This window comes from Neophocaena asiaeorientalis, unplaced genomic scaffold (assembly GCF_003031525.2).
Source record: "Neophocaena asiaeorientalis asiaeorientalis breed wild unplaced genomic scaffold, Neophocaena_asiaeorientalis_V1.1 scaffold242, whole genome shotgun sequence".
NCBI lineage: Eukaryota > Metazoa > Chordata > Mammalia > Artiodactyla > Phocoenidae > Neophocaena > Neophocaena asiaeorientalis.
This window is the reverse complement of record NW_020172451.1, coordinates 5,338,538-5,363,744: the sequence shown is the minus strand read 5'-3', so window position 1 is coordinate 5,363,744 and position 25,207 is coordinate 5,338,538. Positions and strand designations below refer to the sequence as shown.

Genomic DNA, 25,207 nt, shown 5'->3' with positions numbered 1-25,207 from the left:
GGGGCTAGGGGCCGGGCTCTGAGCTCAGGAGATGGGTCAGGACTCACGGACTCGGGGCAGATGTAGGCACAGGACCGGGGCCACGATGGAATTCAGGAGAGGCCAGTCACTCGGCTGGTCCAACTTGGTCTCCTCAGGCCTGACCGGCGGGTCTGGGCTCCTTGGCCAGGTCCTCGGGGGGAGCAGCCTCAGGCTGGAGGGGGCTGGTGACCAGCAGCTGCAGAGGAAGAGGAAGTTGGCGAATGTGGTTTTCAGAGCTTGGGCTTGGGTGAAGCCTAGATCTCTCTTCTCCCAGATCTTGCAATAAGCCCTTTTTCTGGCTGAGCGGGGATTGCAGAAAGGTTCCAGGGTGCCACTCCCTGGGAGCGCTACACCGATTTCCACTGGGTGTGGGAGGACTGCCGGGGTCTCCAGCCAGAAGGGAGGGCAGGTCGGGGAGAGGCGGGCAGCCCCAACCCAGACCCCACACAGGGCCCGTGGAGATGTCCGGAAGGATGGCAGAAGGACCGGTGGGGACCTGGCAGAGCACGGAGATCCACTCGTCCTCCGTGAGCTCAGGCCGTCTCTGTGAAGCAGGCAGAGTGACTCCCCCCAGACTGACCGATGCGACGGGTCAGCTGCTGCATCTAGCCCATCACAGGTCTGGCCCACAGCAGGGACCAAACACGTGTGCTGGGGGCTGCGCGGATGGATGGACAGGGAAACGGATGGTGTGACTGCCTGTCCAGGGTCCGGGGAAACAGCTGGCGCCTTCCCTTCCCAGCTCAGCCACTCCTGTTCTGCCCCGGTCTGCCCGTCTCACCTGCCCGGCCCGAGGAGCTGGTCCTTCGTCCTGGAATAGACTTTGAGGACCAAGTTCCTCAGCAAGCCCCGCATCCACCGCAGGTCGGCCGGCATGTCGGGCAGCCACGCCACCACCCTGGAGGGAGAGGCGGCCACAGCTTCGTCACCCGGCCAAGCCCAAGCGAGCAGCCCCACCAAGCCTACCCTCCCCACGGGTCCAGAGCAGAGCCGGGGGGCCCTGCAACGAGGCGCCAGGGCTAAAGGAAAGGAAAGGGAGTGTTGGCTCCATCGCAGAGCAGGTTGGACACACAGGCACCTGCAGAGGCCTGAGGGGGCGGGGACTGATCCCCCATGGATTCTGAACTTGGTGGAGGCCACTGGGCCCTTTGGGTCATCAACTCCACAGGGCACAAGTGGGAAGCCCAGGGGTGGAAAGGGCGGGGCTTTGGGGTCAGGCTGGCTTGGGATGCAGCCCGCTCCCCTGTTCATCAGCTGTGTGACCTGGGTGGGTCAGGGAACCTCTCTGGGCCTCAGTTTCTCACAGCCAAGTGAGGATCGTTACCTCACCTCCTCTGTGTTTCTGTCCCTTCCTCTCTCTCCTTCCCAGACCAGCCCCTGCCCTCCATCCTCCACGCCCCTTCATCCACTACCCTCTCGGCAGCCAGCAACTTCCTAGACACACATCTGACCTTGGTCCTCTCTTGCTCAGTGCCCTCCCATGGCTGCCGTGGCCACTCATGACCAGCAGAGGGCAGCATCATCCAGCCGTGGCTGAGGGGATACCTGGCCAGGCACCGTCTCAGACTTACTGGACACCGCAGGGCCTCCCCTCCCAATGTACTGCCCTTCAAGGGGCCTCTAAACCAGGGCCTCAAACTGGGCAGCCAGCCAGTCCACAGGGTGTAGTGTCACAGTGGACTGTCCCCTCATTTGTTCTGGACCTTCTGCCTCTCTTATTGCAGCCTACACATTGAGATTGTAGGTTACAGAAAATACCAAATATGAATTTCCCTGCGGTCTGGGCGGGCCTCCCCATCAATGCTCATAAATGGATTTTTTTTTAACTGCAAAGGCTAGCACTTGCATTTATCCTTTTTGATTTCAACCTGTGGTTTCAGTCTAGAAGCTCTCAGCATAAGAAAAATTCATGTCAGCAGAAAGCTGTTTCCCAGGTTTGGGTCACCAGCAATTTAGACAGCAGGGATGACCTAGTCATTAACTCAGCATGGAGCAGGACAGAGACTTGTGGCTCACTGTCATAGACCTTCTTGTAGGGAATAGAGAAGTTTTACAAATACAGATCTCTCCATGACACTTTCCTGCCCAAACCCTTCACTGCCTTCATGCAACCATCAGGATAAAGACCACACCCCTCACCTGGCTACAGACTCCTGCCTGTCCAGCCCTTGCCAGCCTCCTCAGCCCCACCTTGTACACACTCCACATTTTGGCCCCAGCCACAGCAGCCCCCCTTTCTGTTCCTCAGATGAGACTTACTCCCTTCTGCCTTCTGCCCCAGGACCTTTGCACACACTCTTTCATCCGTCTGGAACACTTTTCCCTTCCTTCTTTGCCTAGAGGACTCTTACTCATCCTTCAGATGATAGCTCAAAAGATATCTCCCCTAGGTAACCTTTCCTGGCCAGATAGTCCCTCTTGTGAACTGTCCCAGTTCACAGCCAGTGTAGACCTCTCCTAGGAATCCACAGCCAGGGTAGACCTCTCTAGGTATCCCTAGGCACAGCTGGAGTGCACAGGTGAATGTGTGATGATCGGTAGGCTGTGAGCTCCACAAGGCCAGGGACTGGGTGTGAGTCAGTGCTGCCTCCCAGCCCCCAGCCCAGACTCAGCCCTTGGTAAACCCTCAATAGCTATTGATGGAATGAACGAACAAACAATGCAGAGTGACCCATTAACCAGCAGAGTTAGAACCGTTAGTGAGGGCCTAACTACAGCCAATCTGCCCTGCAAAGGCCTCGTTTTGTAGAAAAGGAATCTGAGGCCCAGAGAGGTCAAGATACCTGGCCTGGGCCACACAGTTAATCTGAGGCAGACCAGCCCCTAGAGTTATCCTCAGAAACATCACATTTTCTCTGAGGCTCTGACAGGTGCAACAGTGGGCCAAAGATCCTCAAGGCAGGAGGGGCCAGGCACTGACCGGGTGGCCCTGTTTCCAATGGATTGATGGGTCACAGCTGCTACCCCGCCTTCCCATCAGTCCGGTCCTGCAGAGGAGACCACCAGACTCCTCGGGGTCATGCAGCCAACAGCAGGCAGCGTCGGGACACCAGCCGGGCTCTGCCTCCGCAGTGTTCTGGCCGCCCTTCCTGCCATGGGCACTGGTCTCAACGAGCCAGGCCCTTCCCAGGACCCCTGGCTGGGCCTCACCTTCTGCTCCGGAAGTAGACATACTCAAAGGGCCGTGTGCAAGGTACGTTAGCGTCCACCCAGGGCCCGCCTGGCAGAAGGAAGCCCAGGTGCGGGAGTCCCTCAGACAGGCTTTCTTCAGCGCTACAGGAGAGGCCGTGGTGGCCCAGCCCTCCCCCCAGCCACCCCCTCAAGGTCACCCTTAGGGAAGATAGCCCGAGCCCCTCTCTACCTCGCACAGGCCATGAAGGACACCCCACCCTCAGCCGGTCTGCAGAGGAAGCAGCTGCATTTATGGAACCCCCACCAGGCTCCTTGTTATTCTTGAAATGACAGAGTGCGCCCCTTTCACAGATGAGCAGACTGAAACTCAGAGTGGAGAAGGGACTCGCCCAAGCCCATTGCCGGGAAGTGGCAGGGCCAGGATGGACCCGAGGCCTGTCAGGCTCCCCACGCTGCTTCCATCTCTCCCGCCCCTCTGGAAAGTCTGCTGTGGCCCCCAGGGTGGGACAAGTGTCCTCCCGTACTTCCCTGGCTAACAGCAACACATCAGCGGTATTAATAACAGCAGCTGTGACCACGTGACCACTTCCCGAGCCCCCAGCCCCTTAACGGACCAGAGTGGAAGGGCCCGGCATCCTGGCCGGGGCAGAGCCGGAGCCCGAATCCCGGCCTCCAGACCACGGCTCGGCCACGCACACACCACCAGCCTCGACTCAGGGTTCACGAACAACAGTCCCAGGACCCGGCACCCCGTTACCTGCCCTGTGGCCTAGGACGAGTCCCTTCCTGTTCCTGAGCCTAGGTCACCTCCTCTGAAAAATGGGAACACGGGCAGGACCTAGCTCCCTGGGGAAGGGGAGGATCAAGGGATGTGTGTAAGGGCGGGGCCTGCGGGGTCGGTCTCAGCCCCATCTGAGAGGCTTTCTGGTGCCCCCATGTGGCTGCAGAGGCACTGCCAGAGTCCCAGAGCCCCAAGCTTGGGCCTCAGGGGCTCAGCGCAGATCCAGGCCCCCTTCTGCGTGCCCTGTGTGGTGTCCTGCGCAGAAAGAGATGCCCTCCTTATCCCCTTGCCCACCCCCTTGTTCCTGCTCTGGCCTCGACCACCATCATCTCTCCACCCAGCCTCCCACCGTGTCAGCCTGTCCCCTCCTGGCTAAGTACAGCAAACACTAGACCCAGAGTTCAGAGCAGTAGCGAACTCTGCAAAGGAGGGGTCGCCCCCCACCCCGGGGGCTCTCCATCTCTCTCCTCCTGCAGCTTTCAAGGCCGCCTGCCCCACCCTCCCAGCCTCCCCAGGCTCATCTCTGCTACCCCACCCCTCCCTCAGCCACAGGGGCCTCCAACTCTCCCCCACCAAACCCAGGACATTTGCACCTGCTGTGCCTGCTACCTGGATGCTCACCTTCCCCCTCTTTTGCTTGGCCAACTCCTCCTTTCAAGTCTCACTTAGATGCCACTCAAACTCCCACTCCCACCACCATTACATGTGCCTATCCTTTCCTGTTGAGGCAATTGTGACCTTTAGGTCACGGAGCAAGAGAGCTGACTAAATGGTTTGTTAGCTGTGTGGCCTTGGGCAAGTCACTTAAGCTCTCTGTGCTATGGTTTCCTCAACTGTCCAATGGGGACAATTCAGTACCATCCTCAGAGAATTATTGGGGGGGGTGAAATGAGTCCATCTCCATCTGGAGAGTCCAGAACCTTCTGTGTGTGCCTCTCCTCTGTCCCTCAGCACCTCTTGTCCTTCCCTGGGCAGTGGGCAAAGACCTGGCTTTCTCAGACACAGGCATGTGCTCGAATCCCCCAACTGCAGGCTCTGAGACCTTGGTGAGCCCCTTCCCCTCTCTGAGCTTCAGTTTCCTCATCAGTGAAATGGGCTAAGGAAAACGGGCCCCCAGTTGTGGTGAGGAGTGAAGGGGGCAACATGAAAGGAGCCCCAGCACCACGCCTAGCACTTAGATTGTCGATAAATGAGTCCTGTCCTCTTTCAGACCACGAGCACCTTCAGGGCAGGGTCCCTGGCCCTGGGCCCCTGCGTGCAGGGCACCTGGTAGGTGAGCGAGTATAGGACGGGAGGGGCAGTAGCAGCCTCCAGCTCTGGGGAGAGCTGCTCAAAGTCGAGCACATCCCTGACCAGCACATTGGGCACTGGCCTCTGTCACAGTCAGCATCCCGGGTCCCATCAGTTGGGGCTGGGGGCTCCTTAGATACCAACGTCCACAGCACTGGCTCCTTGGTGAGTCCTGGATCGGGGAGAGGAGGGATACAACAGGTCAGCACATCTGGAGCCTCCCGGTGACAGTGGCCTCCCCAGCTCTGGGGACCTGGTTGCCACAGGAGGGATGGACCCGTGGCTTGTCCTGAATGACTTCGTCCTGTGCTCCCCGGCCCTGCCCTGCCCCCGATTCCTACGCACCTGCTAGTGGTTAACAGACCCCAGGCCCTGAAGACTCAGCCCAAGGTTCAGATCCTGTGGTCACCACCTGCTGTAGCTCTGTGACCTAACAGCTCCATGCTTGGTTTCCTTCCCTGGGAAAGGGGGAAATTAAGACCTGCTGCATACGGCTGTTCCGAGAATTAGATGTGATAAATATGTAAAGCTCAAGCCCAGGTCTGGGCACATATTATGTGCTCAGTAAATGCTTCCAGCTGCTGTGTGTTTGGGGCTGTAGAGTAGGGGTCAGGGCAAGGGTTCTGGAGCCAGACGGCCTGAGTTCAAATCTCAGTTCTTCCACTTTGAAGAGCATTGCCCTGTGGGATGACATCCAAGCTCTCCAGCTAAGAAAACCTCTCTGGCCCACCCAGTGCTCTGTCACTCACACACACACGCGCGCGCTCTCCTGCAGCCCCACTGAGGTATGTGCCCTCAAGGTACCAAGCTCTGTTCCTTTGCGCTTGCCCTTCTTCCCTCTGCCTAGAGTGCCCTCTTCCTTTCCATCCTCAATCTCTCTATAGTCTTCATCACTAGTTAAAACCCAGCTTATATGTCACCACCTCCAGGAAGCCCTCCTTGCCCACCTAACCCATTGGGCTGGGTTAGGTGCCCCCGCTGGGCTCCCATGGCCCTGAGCATCCCTCCATCACCCTGGGGAAATGCTCTCTCTGGATCTGTCTCCCTCGCACCAGGTGGTGGGCAGCTTGAGAGTAGGACACATGTGTGATTCCTCTCTGTGTCCCCAGCTCAGGCCAAACATAGAGCAGACGCTGAGGAAGAGAATGAGTGAGCCAAGGTCGCTAAAAACTCAAACAGCTGAAACACGGGATTCACCTGGCACTCATGTGGGGGGCGATCCCCAGCTACTGTGGAGGCTGCCACCTACCGCGTCTCTCCAGGAACCTCAGGGCGTCCAGGTAGCCTTGTCTGCAGTTGTCGGCCACTCCCTGCCAACACACAGGTCAGGGTGGGATGGGGAAGGCCTGGACCTGCCCCTCGAGTTGGTGGTCACAGGCCAGAGACTCATCTTCAACTGCAAGTGATCCCAGGGCAGCCTATGCTTCCCAAGAGACCCCTCAGCAGGGCTCAAGGACCCTGAGGGTCCCTGCCCAGCACTGGGCAGAGAGGGTCCCAGGACCTCAGGTGGAGCAGATCTGCTTGAGTGGCCTTCTTCCCCGCAGCCTCGTTCACTTTCTGGCTCTGAGACTCCCTGGCTGCTCCAGACGCTACTCTCTGGCCTCAGTTCCATCCCCTGAGAAATAGGCCTAGCCAGAGATTCCTGGTTCCCTCAAGATCAGTACATGGTGATTCCCTTTGCCCTTTGATGCTCACTGCCAGAACTGCCAGGACCAGCCTGAGACGGCAGAGGGGTGCCGGGGCCCAGCCCTGTGTGTCTCAGACAGAGCCCCACTCGTGGGGGAAAAGTACCCGCAGGTCCAGGAAGGAGCTCTGCCTTCCCTTTCTGTGTGACCTCCAGACGTCCACACTGTCTTTCTGAGAGCCTTGCCTTCCTTGTCTATAAAATAGGCCTGAGATTTTCTGTCCACCCCACGGGCGTAGGGAGGATCAGCTTAAATGAACAGGACCTTGTTTCATAAATTACAAAATACTGCAGGACCATAAGAGGTGTGAAGGAATAGGGGAGGGCCAGGATGTGATTGGGGTGGAGGAACGTGTGATGACGGTAAACTGTTGGCAAGAAATACTTCCAGAAGTACCAAGGGGCAAAAAGCAGGAAATGTGGGTCTACTGTCCATCATTTTCTGTGCTTGTGCCTTGCCACCATACAGAGGGTCAATGTGGCCACTGTCTAGGGCAGCATTTAAGAACGTGGGTCTGGGCTAGCTGAGGATTTGAAGCCTGGCTCTGCTGCTTCCAGGCTGTGTGACTTTGAAGAAGTTGCTTAACCTCTCTGAGCCTTGGTATCCTCCCCCAAGAGACTGAGGTGACAACAGTACCTTGTCACAGAGCCTGACCCAGAAGAGCATCGGCAGAGGCCTGGCTTAAACCGAAGTTCAGCAGAGCTGGCCTTGGTGCACTGCCTTGAAGTGGGGGACGAGTAAGGATACAACTGGAGCCCAGGCTGAGTTCAAGGGCTTGGCTGTGAGACTCAGGACATGTCCTGACTGCCCTGAGGCTGTGAGCCCTCTCTCTGGGCTCAGGGGCACAGAGTCTGACTCAAGGGGGCACTAGATCACAGCCAAACCTCTAACACCTTCAAGGCCGTTCACGGGGTCCCGACCTACCTCGGGGCTGGAGGTGACCCCCAGGAAGAAGTTCTTGGTGCAGATCTGGAAGGTGGCATTGAAGGCGTTCAGCTCATGCATGCTGGCCAAGCTGCTCTGGGGGCAGATGTCCACTGTCCCGTGGAAGGGAGACACGGTGATGGTGGAGGGGGAGTCCACAAAGGGCAAGTCGTTGCTCAGAGCGCCGTCGATGTAGCGCTGCAGTTCAGGAGGCCGTGCTGCTCTCAGGGTGCCCTCCGCCCACACAGCCCCGAAGCCACCCCAGGAAACAGGCTGCAGCCAGTCACCTCTAGCTGCCCCAAACCACTGGGTGGACCCCAGTCCGGGATGCTCTGAGCACCCCGGGAGCAGTGGGGGGAGGGGCCCTGGCACACAGTAAGCCTTCCAGGAGCACTGTTTTCTCCACCCACACACCTCTCAGCAGTAGGGACCCGGGCGGCCCAGAGCACAAGGCAGGGCCCGGTCATCGAGCCCCCGAAGCGCACTTACCTCCCCTCTGAACTCGGGGGGGAAATCATCCCACAGTAGAAAGGGAAGGATAAGGTGTAGACCAAGGCCTGGGGAAAAAAGTCAGTGGCAACACAATTGTTCAGAACCTGCCCTGGGCATGGTGTCTAACCCGAGAGCAACCCGCGCCGGTGGGTGTCAGGAGTGCTGTGTCCAAGGAGGGGGGCTGAGGGCCAGGGAGGCGTCGCCACATCCCAGCCGAGTTCTCAAAGTTAAGAAGGGATCTGAGGGACTTTCCTGGCTGTCCAGTGGTTAGAGCTCCACACGTCCACTGCTGGGGGCACAGGTTCGATCCCTGGTGGGGGAAGGAAGATCTTGGAAGCCGTGAGGCACAACAAAAAAAAAAAAGGGGGGGGATTTGAACACAGGTTCATCTTGACACCCGCCCTCCTCTTCCTACTGACAGGACCCTTGCTGACTCAGGACTGCTGCAGAAACCTTTCCCCCAAGGACAGACAGGCATCAAGTACCATTTCTCCTTCAACCAACATCCAGGAATTCCCCACCGAGAATCTAGTTATGTCTCCCAAAGTGCGTTCCCTGGACACTGGCCCTACCACGGGTACCTCAAACAAGAAATCCTGATTCTCTCCCCACTTGGAAAACATTGTCTACTCTTCCCAGTAGAGGCTCTGACAAGTCCTGCAGTGAAAAAGATGCTTAACAGAGACCCTGACGCTAGTGACTAGTGACGTTTGGGGCTGGAGAATTCTCTGTTGGGGGAAGGGCCACTGTCCTGTGCATTGCAGGATGTTTAGCAACCATCCCTGGTCTGTATCCTCTAGATGCCAGTACTTTGTGCCCATGTGCACGTCCTGGGGATGGGCCAGGATCTTCCAGGAGCATTTCACCCAGGACCCAAGACCCAGATTTGACAAGTGGTTGCCAGCCTACTTGGGTTCTGGAGTGGGCTCTGCCATTGAGGCTTGGGACAAGTCACTGCCTCTCTCTGGGCCTCAGTCTCCCCACCTGTAAGTCGGGGAAATTGAGCTACATCATAGACCTCAACCTTTTCAAGAATGAGGGTCTCACTTCACACACACACCTGGGGAGTCGCCTGGCAATTGTCGTTTTAGCATCCACTGATGGAGAAAATACCGAACGACCAAGAGCTGCTGTGAATTCGGCAACACTTGGGTAAAGGTGAGCAGTATATTGGTCACAACAAATACTGGAAGATGCGTGTCCCTGTGTGTCCAAAGCGATCTGTTTACCTCCATCACAGGCTTGCATGGTGTGGACCCAGGTCTGGGGCCTCCACCAGTTCCCTTCCATGTGCCCAATGCCCAGCATGGAGCCTGGGCACAGCAGGTCCTGACTAAGTCCAGAGGCAACAGGGCCGTGGGCCCGGGGGGCAGGTATAGGGACCAGAGAGTCCACCCAAGTCCCACTTTAAGAAGTCCAGGAGAATGATTTGCACAGAGTATTTATAAAAAGACTTCAGACGACCAGCTCTGAGGCTTTGCCTGTAAGACATTGGAGTCCGAGCTATTCCGGACAAATGGGACTTGAGGGGCCGGCAGCGCTGTCCAAAGGCCCCCACTGCTCGGTGTGTGCAGGCCGGAGGGACAGACAGAGACCAGCAGAGGCCCATGGAGAAGCGGGCAGGGGCTGGGATGGCTCCCCAGGCCTCCTTCAGGACACAGGGTCCAACCTCCTTATTTGTCCTCAGGAGACCAAGGGTGGAAGGTCCCCCCTCGGGTGCCTTTCCAGGGCCAGGCACTGAGCAAAGTCTTTTCCCATGCAGCCCCCAATCCTATGAGGCAGGATCATTATACCTTTTCACAGATGAAGGGACTGGAGCCCAGAGATGCCAGGGGGCTTGCCCAAGTAACACAGCCAGTTAGGGCCAAGCTGGGCCAGGGGGCTGGGCCTCCAGGCCTGGGCTGCCCCCAAAATGCTGCCCTAATCCTGCAAGGGAAGAGGGGACCAACTCTTCACAGCATCACCTAGACTCGGCCCCCAAAAGGGGGGGAACCAGCCCTGGGGTGACCCTGCTAACAGGTCAGCCTCAGGGGGCCCGGGACTGTCCGGTGAGCAGGGCAGGTCCCCACATGACAGCCCTGGGACGGGGAGGACTTCTGAGTGCGGTGACCCAGAGCTTCAGCCTGCACTCCCACCCCCAACCAAGCCCAGTCTTAGGGTGCCAGGTGCCACTGCTTCTCGTCACATAGCTGGGGCGCTGACCACACTTCCATACCCCAGCCCCAGCCTTGAGGAGGGGCCAGGAGCAGCTACCTGACCCTGCCCCCCACCCAAGATGGAACAAAGGGAACTCCTGGCCCGGGGAACTCCCCTGAGACGAGAGCTGGGGCTCTGAGTGGACAGTAACACCCATTTGATAGATCTAAGCACCAAAGCCAACCTTCCTTCCTTCCTTTATCTCTTGTGCCCCACCTCCATCCAAAAAGACTGTATGGGGGAATTCCCTAGTGGGCCAGTGGTTAAGACTCTGAGCTCTCACTGCCAAGGTCCCGGGTTCAATCCCTGGTCCAGGAACTAAGATCCCACAAGCCACATAGCGTGGCTGGGAAGAAAAAAAAAAGCGACTTATGAGGACTTGTAAAATATATCCACGATGTGATTTTTTTTTTTTTTTGATGAAAGAAATGGGGACAAGGGCAAGTACTGGAGGTGAAATTGAGGCTGCTGATGAGATACAGCAGCAGACGGGGTGTCTGAGCTTCATCCTGAGAGAGCAGGAGGGTGTCTTAGATGGAATCTCGAAGGCAAAACCCAGAAATGTGAACACTGAGTGGCTGCAGTCTTGGGGTCTCTTGGGGAAGCCTAGGCTGGCCCAGACCCAGCACCCTTTTCCCTGCACCCTGCCCTTCCCTCACTGTGTTCACCCCCGAAAGGGAACCAGTCAGGGAAGGCTGCCTGGAGAAGGGCTTAGCGCAGGGCCTTGAAGGGAGGGAGCATGGTGGGAGGCAGAGATTCAAGAGGGACTTTCTAGAGCGAAGGCACAGAGGTGGGAAAGCGTAAGGTGTGTCCGGGACTCAGTGAGGGGCCCTTGGGATGGGCCAGAGGGCGTGGAGGGCAGTGATTCCAGATGAGGCTGCTGAGGCCAGTGGGGCTTTAGTGGGGAGGACAAGAGTGGACAGGGGTCTGGGCAGAGAGCATGGGTGTCAGCAGCGGGGCCCAGGCTGTGTCAGAACAGATGACAGTCGGGCCTCACTCGCACAGGTTTGCCCTCTGGGACTCAAGGCCCAAGGCTCCAGGAAGGTATCCGTGGCAGCTGATGGCCAGGCTCAGCTTCCTGGGCTTCCCCTCTGGCTCCAGCCTCCCTCACCCTGAGCGGAATGCGGGCGGGTCGGGGTGGAAGGCCAGGCTCAGCAGGGCTGCGCGTGCACTGCCCCCCTGGGAGCTTGTTTCTGCATCTGTGGAAAGGGAATAGCAATGCTGCCTCCAACTGGCCAGTGCCTGTTTATGAAAGATGGTGAGGTCACCGTCACCACCACCCCCTCCCTGTGGTGGGACGCACCACGGGGAGCTTGGCTTAGGAGGCCTCAGGGATGCAGGAGGAAGAAGGGCCGGGACAGAGCCCTTCAGTCTCACCGGCCGTCAAGGCCAATGGCAACCTGCTTGTAAGGAGAGGTGCGGCTGAAGCAGGGCCACCTTTGTGTGCCGGCGGGACAGCAGGGGTGGGGCGGGCACAGCCCGTTGGTGGGCAGCACAGACCACTGGGAAAGTGCCTAGAGCGGGCGACTGAGAGCCCGTGTCTCTGTGCCCTGCCAGGTGCCTGGTCCCATGCAGAAGAGCGCCCACAAGCCCCTGCTGAATAGACTCCAGGATGGGCCAGCCGGGGTCAAGCGCCTGTTTCCAGCACAGGACCAGGCAAAGTGAGACCCCTACAGAGAGGCATGTCCTTCTCCTGGCCCCAGGTCAGCACCCAGTCCTCTCCCCACATCTCTCCCTGGAGGAGACAGCCCTCGCCCAGCCCACCCCCAGCTCCTGACACACCCACCCCGTCCCTCTTGGAGCTGCACCTCCAGCCTGGAATTTTCGATGACCTACAGCAACCTCCGTCCGCCACCTGTCCACTCCCTCTCATCCTCTCCCAGTGCCAGAAATGGAGCATCACTGAGCCTCCCGCACTGTCTCGCTGCAGTCTCCTCAATCATCTCACCTCTTCCCTCCTTCCCTGGGACCCAGCAGGCAGGGGCCTCATCACCTCTCACCCCATCACCCGTAGCCTCCCACGCACATGGCAAGGCGGCTCACAAACCTCCCCCGAGCGCCTTGTCATCCCACTCATGCAGGTGTGAACCCAGCTCCTCCGAGACAGAACGCCCCCATGTGCTTCCAGATCCCTTCAGCCTGGCTGAACCCAGCCCCCCACCCCGCCCCTGCCACCGGGTCCTGCTGCTGTCTCGGTAGAGGGCTTGTAGATGCGGAGCCGATTGGAGCCCGGGGCGGCACACCTGAGCTGTGTCCCAACTCAGACCTCCCAGGCTGGGCCCCCACAGGCAAGTCACTTCCCCTCTCTGAGCCTGTTTCCTCACCAGATTGGGGCTGATAATGCCTACCTGTATCACTGCCAGCAGACCATGGGCCTTCCAAGTCATCAGAAGGGTCACACACATACGCAGCAAAGAACAACTCAGACCATAGAAGGAAAGATTTAAAAAGACGCAATAAAAACAAAGCACAAGAAAGAACCAAACTCATCAGACGCAGACACTGCATCAAAGAGTCTCTGGCTGTCGCAAGAGGAGCAGATGTACATGGACCAGCAAGGGCCATGCCTTCGAGGAAGAAGCGTGGTACTGTGGTGTGCATAGGATTGCACCCCTTGGGTGATTTTTTTTAAAAAGGAGGATAATAGGGGATATAAACACATGAGACTCTAAGGATCGAACCTCTCTGGGAAGATCCACAAGGAACTAGAACACTGGTGCCCTGGGGAGCAGAGATGGAGGGATTTACCAGGGGAGGCAGGATAGGGGTAGGGGCTTAAGAGGTACAAATTACTATATATAAAATAAATAAGCTACAAGGATATATTGTACAACACAGAGAATATAGCCAATATTTTATAATAACTCTAAATGGAGTTTAATCTTGAAAAATTGTGAATCACTATGTTGTACCCCTATCATTTATATAATATTGTAAATAAACTGTACCTCAATGAAGAAAAGGAAAACGTAAAAGGCTGTATCCTTGGAGCAGCTTCTGGGAGCTGGGAGGGCAAGCAGAAGGCATATTCTAAGGACAGGAGAGGGGGTGGGAGCCTCCAATTGCCCGGGTCCAGCTCGCAGGTCAGCTAGCGGTCACGTCTTTTTTTTTTTTTTTTTTTTTTTAGTGTTTATTTATTTATTTATCTTTGGCTGTGTTGGGTCTTTGTTGCTGCCCGCGGGCTTTCTCTAGTTACGACGAGCAGGGGCTACTCTGCATTGTGGTGTGCAGGTTTCTCATTGCAATGGCTTCTCTTGTTGCAGAGCATGGGCTCTAGGCGTGCGGGCTTCAGTAGTTGTGGCACGTGGGCTTAGTAGTTGTGGCTCACGGGGTCTGGAGCGCAGGCTCAGTAGCTGTGGTGCATGGGCTTAGCTGCTCCGCGGCATGTGGGATCTTCCCGGACCAGGGCTCAAACCCGTGTACCCTGCACTGGCAGGTGGATTCTTAACCACTGCACCACCAGGGAAGTCCCAGTACCATACTGTTTGGATGACAGAAGCTTTGTAGTATAGTTTGAAGTCAGGGAGTATGATACCTCCAGCTCTGTTCTTCTTTCTCAAGATTGTTTTGGCTATTTGGTGTCTTTTGTGTTCCCATACAAATTTTAAAATTATTTGTTCTGTGAAACGCACATATTTATACAGTTCTGTGAAAATGCCATTGGTATTTTGATAGGGATTGCATTGAAATGAATCCGTAGATTACCTTGGGCTCCAAGGAATCGGCCTTGAATTAGAAATGTGTTGATGGTGCTGAGCTATCTGGACTGGGCTCGTGACTAAGCCCAGTTGAGGCCTCTATATAAACTTTAAGATTCTGGTGGGTGCCTGTGGAAACCTACTTATCTTGCAGCTGCCCAAGGCAAGCCTCGTAAGTAAGTACCCTTGCTTACTAAACCTGCCACGTATCAATCTGGAGTGGCCTACCTCTTTCTTTGGTCTCTCCCTGCCCCCCAAGTTGGGGTCCAGTCTCAGATTATATCTGAGGAGGCTGGGAAGCAACAGCAATGCGGACCCCTCACTCAGCCATCCACAGCAGCTGATACCCTTAACCTAAGGAGACCAGCCGGCACAGGTGTCATGATCACACCTGTCCCTCCACAAGGTTGTTGTGGAGACTGACTCTGAGGGGTATAAGTACCCACAGAGGATCTCATAAATATTTGGGGACATGAACTGTCCTCTAAATCAAGCAGATAGAGGTTTGGGCATCAAAATCCAGATCTTAATGTAAGTGTGATCCCACCCGGACGTGGCTTCTGGGTAGGAGAATAAAAGTGGTGCAACTGGAGGCTAGGACTAGTGTAGTAGGCAACAGGGACGATGATGGTAGTGGGGCTGGGATTAAGATGGCCAGAGTGGAAGACATTCAGGAGGGAGAAGAGGCAGGACCCATGACTGAAGAGACTGGGGGTGGGGGGGGGAGCAATCTGGATGACACCCAGGTTTCTGCTCTGCGTGACTGGGTGGACAACAGTGTCATGGGCTGAGATGGGGATCTGGGAGACAGAGCAGACTTGGGACAGGTGATGAATTCAGCTCCAGGCATGTGTCTGGTGTCTGGGAAACGTCTAGGTCAGGCCCCCCATTTCTAGCTGAGGTAGGTGAGATGCAGAGAGTGACGTGCCCCACCCCACACAGCAAGGTGCTGACCCCACTGCGGGGGGGGGATTTCCTGCCCCACTTCCTCACTATTGTTTAAAATTTCTCATGAGCAGAACAGAGCGTGGCTTCTATAAACGGAACCTGGCTCCCCTAACCTGCTCCCAGACACAGCCCCATCAGGACACGTGCATGGCTCACGGCTGCAGCCAGGTGACGGTGCATGAAGTCCATCGTACTAACCTCTCCACTTGGGTCTATACTTGAAAATTTCCATAAGAAGAACTTCCATCCAGACATGCCTTGTGTGTGAGCAAATAATCCTATTATTTACCCACTGAATCTCTCTGTCGGCACTGCTCTGGGGTGGGACTCTACTTTTCTTGGGCTCTTTGTCTGCCCTTCTGTCCCGCTCAGGAACTGAGCTGCCTTGGGAAGCCTGAGTCAGCAGCATCCTTGCCTCAGAGACTGTGGGGCTCGGTGCTCACACTGTCCTGAACCGACTCACCTAGCCTGCTGGCAAGTAACCCCAGGCTGTCTCTAGAATGGGCCCCAGCTGGGGGCAATCAGAGGTCCCGGCTGACTCTGGCCCCTGGGGAGGAATCGGACCACGTCAGACAAAGCCCAGGACCACCTTACCCCACAGGCATAGCCATGCTGGGCCCCGGAGAAGCTCTGCCTGAAACCCCAAGGGACTCTGAGATCCAGGGACCCAGCTCATGCTCCAGTCCCCTTAACATTATCCCAGTTGGTCATCCAGCCTTGCTTGAGCACCCCTGTGGATGGGGAACTTCCTGCTTATAAAGGAGCCCTCTTTCCCATGAGAGAAATCTATTAGAGTCTAACTCCCCACACCTGCCGCTGCTGGTTCCAGCTCAGCCCTCGGAGGCCTCAGAACAGATTCACTCCTGCCCAGGGACAGCCTTGCAGAGACAGGTACCCAGGACCTCAAACAGGTCCTTCTACCACTGCGTCTCAGTCCATGTCTGGGTGGGTCTCCTGAGTGTGTTCCAGGTGGTCAGTGCCCCCCTAAGATGCAGGACCCAGCACAGAAACTCCTGCTCCTGGGATAGCCGTAGTGCTGACTTACCTCCTTCATTATGGACACTCTGCTTCTGTTAATGTGGCCCAGGGTCTCATCAGCCTTTGTTAAACCTTATCATACTGAAGTCTCACAGGCAGTTTCCAGCCATTTAAATGCCACTTTGTTATAAAGCAGAAACTAACACACCGTTGTAAAGCAATTATACTCCAATAAAGATGTTAAAAAAAAAAAGTAAAAAGAGAGGGGTAAGATTACTTTTAATAATGTATTTTATTTAACTCAATATATCTTAAATATTATCGCCTCAACTTGCAATAAATATAAACAAGAATTAATAAGAGATTTTATTCTTTTTTTCCCCTAAGCCTGCTAAACCTTTTGCTTTTAAAACACATCTCAATTAGGACATTAAATTTTCAGCAAGCCGTTTTCAGTAGCACAAGTGGCTGGCAGTGGGCACATCGGACAGTGCAGGTCTAGAACCCAAGAAAGAAAGAAATTGACATTTCCTGGCACGTACTGCTTCCTAGACCCCTGGTGTCTCTGAGAGGAGTGAGTGGGTGGCTGCCCCCAGGGAGCCCACCATCCACGGAGGAAAACACACAAGCAGGGATGACGGGCTGGGACGGGCTGGGATGGCCAGTGTGGGTTCAGAAGGGTGGAGTTCAGGGGCCAGCCGTTCCATGGAGACATGTCCAGGGATTCCAGATGAAGAGCAGTGTTTGAGCTAGGCCTTGGAGATTGAGCAAGGATTCATCAGGTAGGGGAAAGAGGACAGGCACAGAGGGAAGAGCGCGAGCAAAGGCACTGGGGCAGGGAGGAGGGAAGGATGAGAATCCAGTGTAGCCCGTGTGGGCAGGAGGGGGGGTGGGGCGGCAGGAGGCCTGGGTGTCAGGCTGAGTTTCTGTGTATTTTGTGCTTCAGGAACTGGATTTTGCAAACCTTGGGGTGGCTGTCCAAGGTCTCCCGGAGATAGTCACCAGGAGGCCAGTCTTGTACAGAAGCGCATCCACAGAGCACCGGAGGCTGGTCACCACGTCCCACCAACCCTCCCTTCTCAATCGTGGTCCCGCCTCTTTGCTCCCCAGTCCAGCCATCCTCTCTCCAGTGTCTACTGCTGTCAGAGCCCTGCCAGCCAGCCTGCCCCGCCCTCCCCCATCTCCCCAGTGAATTATTTGGGGAACGACCTTTATCTCTTGTGGTCTTCCTTGGCAGAGGTCAAGAATCCTTTGACGGGCTTCCCTGGTGGTGCAATGGTTAAGAATCCGCCTGCCAATGCAGGGGACATGGGATCCAGCCCTGGTCCGGGAAGATCCCACATGCCACGGAGCAACTAAGCCCGTGCGCCACAACTACTGAGCCTGCGCTCTAGAGCCAGTGAGCCGCAACTACTGAGCCCATGTGCCACAACTACTGAGCCTGCACTCTAGAGCCCGTGCTCCACAGCAAGAGAGGCCACCGCAACGAGAAGCCCACGCACCGCAACGAAGAGTAGCCCCCGCTCGCCACAACTAGAGAAAGCCCACACGCAGCAACGAAGACCCAAGGCAGCCAAAGATAAATAAATAAAATAAATAAATAAATAAATAAGAATCCTTTGAGTTGGTTTCCTACGGTCCCTGGCTTTTACTCCCGCTTTTAAGAAGTAAACTAATCTGGTGAATTCTTGTGTGATGACCACTGATCCCTGAGGACACCCAGATGCTGGCGCCAATCCCAGCCTGGTCCCGCCTTCCCCGAGGGACCCAGGGAGCTACATGCCCTGCTCCGTCCTCCTGAGTGTTTATGAATCTCAGGCACAGAGGAGGTGGCCGTGCCTGCAGCTCCTCTCCCTCCGGCCTCTCTGGGTAACAGGGCAGGCCCGCCCCATCTCAGGGCTGTTTCTGGAGACAGATTCTTACCAGAAACTCCAGCCCAGGGGGTCTCGTGCTCCCTGAGGCTCTATATGCTCCCCGGGGCAGCTAGTCATGTGCTGCTGTCTCAGATGACCTCACCCTTCACATCTGTGCCCTGCCAGCTGGGTCAGCCCAGGGCTTCTGGTGCGAGTCAGCTGCCTTCTCTTGCAGAAAGCAGGCCACCTGTTCCGGCTCAGTGTGCCCCTCCTGAAGGCTGGTCTGTGAAGGCTTTCCTTCTTCCAAGACCCATCATCACAGCGACCACCATTCAGAGTGACTCCGAGCTTTGCCATTGGCGGGGATTCTTCGCCGATGTTTTCAAAGTGGGGCGTGTGTTCTCGAGGCTGGCTTTGCCTCCTCTTTCCTCTGCAGCTCTCCTCCAAGCTTCTTCAAGGGGAGCCTGTTGCTGTCATTGAAAATGCCTCCAGGTCACTTTAAATAGATACGAGGGGTTTTTGAAAGTAAAATTCTGTGTCTGTGTGCCAACGCACATTGTGGAAACACACATTCCAGTCTTTTCAGTGTACCGTACATGGTTCCAATTTTTTAAATTGGATTTTAAGCTGGGGCGGGCGGGGACTGCATCAGAAGCCCTTTCCCCAAACCCCGTGGTCCCTGCGCACCCTCCACCCCAACACACACGTGGGTTCTGACATCTCTGCACCACCCCCACCTGGGCCCAGCCCCACCCCCCACCCCGTCACCTGGCGGGCTGATGGCCGGCACCAAGGTGAGCCCTGCAGTCACACTGAGGACGAGGGCTGGGGGCCATCACGCACAGACATTCACGGTGAGAGGAAGGGGCCGGTGATAATGGTGGCCAGGGGGCCGAGGGAGTGACGGGGCAGGGCTGATCTGACAGTCTGTGGAAGGTGGGCTTGACCAAGGTGGTGGAGGCAGCTGGGGTGGGAGCTGCATGTGGACCCCACCCTGTTGTAAACGCGCATTTCCTTTTTTTTTGCTTTACGATGTTGTGTTAGTTTCTGCTGTACAATGAAGTGAATCAGCTCTCTGTATACACATATCCCCTCCCTCTTGGACCTCCCTCCCCCCCGACCCTCATCCCACCCATGTAGGTCATCACAGAGCACGGAGCTGAGCTCCCTGTGCTGTACCGCAGGTTCCCACTAGCTCTCTATCGTACACAGGGTAGTTAAACACGCATTTCTGGCTTCTTCCTGTCAGGCCCCAGGGAAGCCGTCCAGCAGAGAGATCACCCCTTCCCAGCGCAGTCCTGTCCTCACAGCACACTGCTGGTGGGGCTGCCCTCTCCTGGTCCCTGGGGGACCGGCCCTGCCTTGGGGCTGGGACCCGATTCTCCTGCTGCGAGGCTGGCTGTCCTGGTGAGCAAGACAGGCTGGCAACGAGGCCCGAGGTGAGGCTGAGGCTCCTCACGCATTCCTTCATCAGAGTCACCGAATCCCCTTGGCCTGCCCCAGGGCCTGCGCTGGGCACTGGGGACAGAGATGTGGACCAGCCCACCTGTGTACCTGCCTCCAGGGGGGAGGTGGGGTAGCTAAGATGTGCTTGTGTAAATCCAAGAAAATGTCACCTCCTCTGAGAAGCCCTCCCTGACCTCCTTTCCTCCTCCCCAACTGAGGTGGCCTTTCCCTTGGTGAAGAAGGAATCTGACTGCCTGGGTTCAAGCTCTGGCTCTTCCTCTTGCTGGCTGTGGGCCCTGGGTCAGTCATTCCACCTCTGAGCCTCTGTTTCCTCATCTGTAAAAGGCGGTAGCAATATTACTTACCTCATAGAGTTATTGCAAGCATTAAGCAAAATCCAGGTACAACTCCTAGCATAGGGACCATTACATAGCATGCTCTCAGTAGCATTAATACTGGCTACTGTTATTGCTGTTGTTATTAAAATCACTCTTGCCCTGTTATAGGACTTCCTATCCTTGATTATACATGTATGTGTCTTGGCCACTAGCCCATAAGCTTCCAGAGAGCAGGAACCACGAAGTATTCATTTCCGCATCTCCAGCAAATTTCCTGGCAAACAACGATAGTAATAGTAATAACGATGGGATTGACGTATGTACACACTACATATAAAACAGGTAACTCGTGAGAACCTGCTGTATAGCCCAGAGGACTCTACTGAATGCTCTGTGGTGACCTAAATGGGAAGGAGATCCAAAAATGACGGGATATATGTACACGTGTAACTGGTTCACTTTGCTCTACAGCAGAAACTAACAGCATTGTAAAGCAACTCTACTCCAAAAGAAATTAATTAAAAAATGTTAAAAGGATAATAAAAAATAAGCAAAATGATTCTGTACGATGCTGAAAAAGAAACAGCAGCAGTAACAATAACCGTCACACCATCAGTTACCATTTCTTGAGCATCTACTCCCTGCCGGACACTGTTCCAGGCACTCCAGGTGGACTTTCATTCATCTCAGCGACGCTCCCAGGAAGGGGGCCTCACCCCCATTTCTCGGCCCTGCCCCAGGTCACAGAGCTGGTACTTATGACCCCTATGCCATCTGCAAACCACAGTAGGTCTGGGGCGAGGTGGGGGGCCTCTGTGAGGAGGCCTGGGTCCTGATCAGCCCCCATGCATCCCCGAGGGCTGACTGGACCCTGCCCCTGAGGACATCACCCTGTCTGGGTGTCAGGGTGCTTGCTGGCCCAGAGGGCACAGGGGTGGAGCGGGGGTCTGTCCTGCTGAGGCCCCTCCCTCCCTCCTTCACAATTTCCGGCTCCGGGTCCTCCACCCCGAATGACATTTGGGGCCTGTGGATGTTCCCTCTACACCCGATCCTGGGCACTGCCACTCCCAAGCGGGATGCAGTGAGGCCCCTCCCACACCCAGCTGCAAATGTCCTGATGGGGTGGGGCTGTGGCCCTGAGCCGGCAAGGGGCTGGCCCGGAGTCACATGGCAAAACCCAAGTTGCCTCTGATTCTGCCTGAGGGGGGGGCATCGGAGGGGCTTCCAGAAGCCCCTGGAGGAGGTGCTGGGATGAGGTTGGGCCCGCCTGGGCCTCTCTCTGCTCCCGCCCGTTGCAGAGCTTTGCTTCATGTCAGCCTCGAGGCACAGACCTGGACAGTGGGTGGGTCTTCACCCTCTTGGGGTCGCAGACACTTTAAGAGTTTAAAGAAAGCCCCTGGGACTTCCCCAGCAGTCCAGTGGTTAGGACTCCATACTTCCATTGCAGGGGGCACAGGTTCAATCCCTGGCCAGGGAACTAAGATCCCACATGCCACTCGATGCAGCCAAAAGATAATAAAAACAGGGAAAACAAGCAAACAAGCCCCGGGCCTTCCACACAGACTCACCACTGGGGCCACAGCATCAGGGACCCCGAGGCCTGTCCCCAGTCAGCTCAGAACCCGTCTGCGGCGAGTCCTCAGGGCCTCACCCCAAAAACACACTCACGTGCGTGGGAACAAAGCTACCTGTGCCTCCTCTGCGTACGTGTAAAGGGGGCTGGTGAAGGCCTCCTGGTTTCTGGACGTCTCTCTGCATACCAGGTGTGTGGATGGAGCGCTCTTTTGAAGAGGGAAACGTCCAGAAGGGTTGAATTGAGGGTGTTCCCCTTTCCCACCTGAATGTCCTGTGCTAGTTCCTGAGAGGAACAAGCAGGGGTTCACTTGTCAGGGGATTGGGGTGCGGCGATGGGGTCGTGTCTCTCCTCTAACACAAATCTTAGATACCTAATAAGAGTGCTCAGACACCACCATTTCCCCACCAAATTCCACGTTCGGGGAGACTTGTGTCTCCGCACTTTGCGCTGAGTTGAACACTGAGCCCCCAGGTGCCGTGTGCTGAGCACACACCCATTCTACAGAGGCAGAAACTGAGGCGCAGCAAGGGTGTGTGACCTGCCCAGGTCACAGTAGTCAGCAGTCCACCCGGGCTCTGCCTGGCCCCCTGGCTTGGTGAGGGGAGTGGAGGAGGGCTGGGGAAAAGACCCCTGAGAGAGAACAAAGAGTGGCTGCAGCTCAGCCCGGAAAGCACAGGTAGTGGGTGAAGATGCAGCGAGACCAGCCCACAGCCCGGGGCGGTGTTTGAAGTGCTCCCGTGGACAGGCTGGACCTCGGCAGCCTTCCTGCATCCGGAGGCCAGCCCTACCTGGTCTGGACCTTCGGGTCTCCCTCATCTCCCCTCACTCATCTCGGAAGCCCCTCTGCCAGGATAAGGCCTCAGAGGCTACTTGGAGGGAGGTCCACAGGCATGACAGGATCCAGTGGAGCCAGGGTCACGGCCACACCCGCTCCGATGTGTGGAAAGAGTCAGAGCTGTCGCAACCCTAGGTTTGCACTTGATTGCCAAAGAGGGGTTGATTCCGTGGCTCAGGCATTGGCTTCTAAATACTAAAGAGGACGGTAAGTGATGGGGGAGGGACGGGAGGCTGGCCGGTGCCTTCACATGCCCCTCCCCTCACTGCTCCACACCGACACCTCTCCCCAAGGTGACAGTCACGCCCTCCCCAAAGCCCCCGACACGTGAAGCAACAATCGGTTCCTCCTCCTTGGGAAGAAGATGGGGATGCTGCCAGCTGACTCACTGAGCCTCATCCTGCAGGCGCCTCTCGGAAGGACAGCTGTCACACTGCTGCTGCCAGTTAAACATGTAACACGTACAGATTTTTGCTGAGAAGTCCTTGTCTCAAAACCGTGCCAGCCTGTGCTTGGCTGGATCTTCTAAGGACGAGTGGTCTCACTGTGCACAGTCAGTAGTGCCCGGTGTGGGCCTTCCCCCAGTGGCCGTTTCGTGCCACACCACCCCTGCCCCCACCAGAAGAGCTGGGGGTGCCCCAGAGGGCCAGATGTGCTTTAAAAAGTAGAGCACAGGACTTCCCTGGTGGCGCAGCGGTTAAGAACCTGCCTGCCAATGCAGGGGACACGGGTTCGAGCCCTGGTCTGGGAAGATCCCACATGCCGTGGAGCAACTAAGCCCGTGCGCCACAACTACTGAGCCTGCGCTCTAGAGTCCGCGAGCCACAACTACTGAGTCCACGCGCCACAATTGCTGAAGCCTGTGCGCCTAGAGCCCGTGCTCCACAACAAGAGAAGCCACCGCAGTGAGAAGCCCGCGCACCGCAACGAAGAGTAGCCCCTGCTCGCCGCAACTAGAGAAAGCCCGCGCGCAGAAACAAAGACCCAGCACAGCCAAGAATAAATAAATAGATAAATTTATATATATAAAAGCAGAGTGCTAGGCAACGCTGTGCGGAGAGCACTGAGGTGTGGGGAAAACCGGGGGCAGGTCAGTCATCCTTTGAAGGGCCCCCGGGCTCTGAGCCTCTGAACCACGGCCTCTGTTAAAAGAAGGAGAATTAGGTAATTAGGTCTCTGGAACTCACCCCTGATTTTGACAAACCCTCATCCACCTGCCTCAGGACCTGTCACTTAGCAGGTGACCTGGGTTCCTCCCTCAGAAACCAAGCTCTGAGTCAGGGTCTCCCTCCACTTAGCTCTCTTTGACAGCTAGAAAACTGCAACCAAACCTTGCCCCTCTCCCAGCAGGTCCTTCATCCCTGCTGAGCCCCTTCCCACCCTGGCGCCCTCCCCATGGTCATTAGCAATGCACCCCCGCCCCATCCGCGGCCTCCGCTCTGCTGTTGTGCCCTGGAGATGCTGCATCCCACCAAGAGGCAGCCTCCTTGCTCCTCACCTCTGCTTCCAGGTTGTCTCTCCTCCCTCCGTCCAACCTCCTATTGCTTTGACTCCCAGGCCTACTTCCCCATCCTGACCTGTCCCTGTCACTGTCAACACCCGCTGCTGGCCTCATGTCCTGGCTCGCTGCTTCCTCTCCACCCGGCTCCGGTCTCCATTCCCGGACACCGTACATCCACATTCCACTGTCTCAGTCCCCGTGGGCTCCTCCGATGCCCTTGCCCTCCACCCCACGCCCGTGCCACACGCTCACCGTGTCACCACCACGAACTGCTCCACGCCAGGACCCCATTCCAATCCTCTCATCCCAGGACCCTCACCCTTTCCTCTGCAAGCTGCTCCCCAGCTCCAGCGATGCTCCAGCCCCATGGACCGCCCAGACACTCACCTTACAGCTTTGTCACGAACCCACAGCTCCTTTCAGTCCCTCACTGCCCTGCTTCCTCAGCTTACATTCTTCTGGTCCGCTCGTTCAAAGATAAACTGAAGCATATTAAAACTGTTCAGTTTTGGGGACTCCCCTGGCAGTCCAGTGGTTAAGACTCCACACTTCCCACGCAGGGGGCACAGGTTCAATCCCTGGTCAGGGAACTAAGACCCCGCATGCCATGCGGCACGTCCAAAAATAAAGCAATAAAAATAAAAATGTTGAGTTTTTTGAGCAAAAACCAATTCTACTGGGGGAGTGCCAAAGGGGGAGTGGTTAGGAGCACCCCACCCACAGGAACTGGGGCGGGACCTCGTAGAGAAGACTTGGGAAGCAAAGCCAAGCCAACAAGGACAGTGCTCAGTGGGCTGTACCCTGAGCCGTGGCCTTACATGGGAAGCCCCGTGGGCTGCGTGTGATTGGCTGTCCTCAGGCTTCCATCTCTTCACCTCGAGGCGTTTATAGGCTTAGGTCTGGGTTTAGATTTGGCTGCCAAATCTAATCTAAGCGAACCTGCGGGCTCCCATTCAATGAAGGAGCGCGGGTCTCAGTGGCTCAGCATCTCCAGACAGCTCTGCACCTTCTCCATTTCTCTTCACCTCTATGCACCGTCCTTATAACCTGCACCCTCCTCCCCACTCTCATCAGTGACCTGGTTCTTTCCAGAAAGCAAGCAATCCCTTCCCTGCTGACCACACTCATGCCCGTCCCCACGGCGCCTGTCCCCATCACAGTGGTTGATGGCTTCCCAGCGCGTCCAAAGGCAGTCGCTCCCTCGCCACCCTCCTCCTCCCACCGGGTCCTCTTCTCTAAGCACTGGCTCCAGCCACCTCCGCTTCACCTTCCGTACCATCCGCGCCTCTCTCCTTGACCCACACCTGCTGCACGCAAACACACTTTAAAACCAGCCTCTTCTAAAAGGCCCTCCCTCGACTGACCCCCACCTCTCCCTCCACCTTCTTCAGAGAGCTGACGCCCCTGGCAGTTCCCATGCTTTCCCCCACCCAAACCCCCTGAGGTTTTTTTCCCTCCCCGACACCCCGAGCCCCACGGCCACCTTCGAGATGGTCTTGTCTGCGTTGCCAAA

The 25,207-nt window shown here is 56.4% G+C and overlaps 1 protein-coding gene across 1 annotated transcript; it reads right to left on the bottom strand.

Annotated features, from left to right (window-relative positions):
- Nucleotides 1-36: 36 nt before the first annotated feature.
- On the bottom strand, nucleotides 37-24,973 carry PNPLA5 (patatin like domain 5, triacylglycerol lipase). Its single transcript, XM_024737400.1, is given in 11 exon segments — nucleotides 37-517; nucleotides 803-919; nucleotides 3,172-3,217; nucleotides 3,220-3,296; nucleotides 5,241-5,307; nucleotides 5,310-5,396; nucleotides 6,474-6,530; nucleotides 7,830-8,031; nucleotides 8,323-8,343; nucleotides 8,346-8,390; nucleotides 24,917-24,973. Coding segments are annotated over 11 exon segments (1,257 nt in total).
- Between the last annotated feature and the right edge of the window lie 234 nt (nucleotides 24,974-25,207).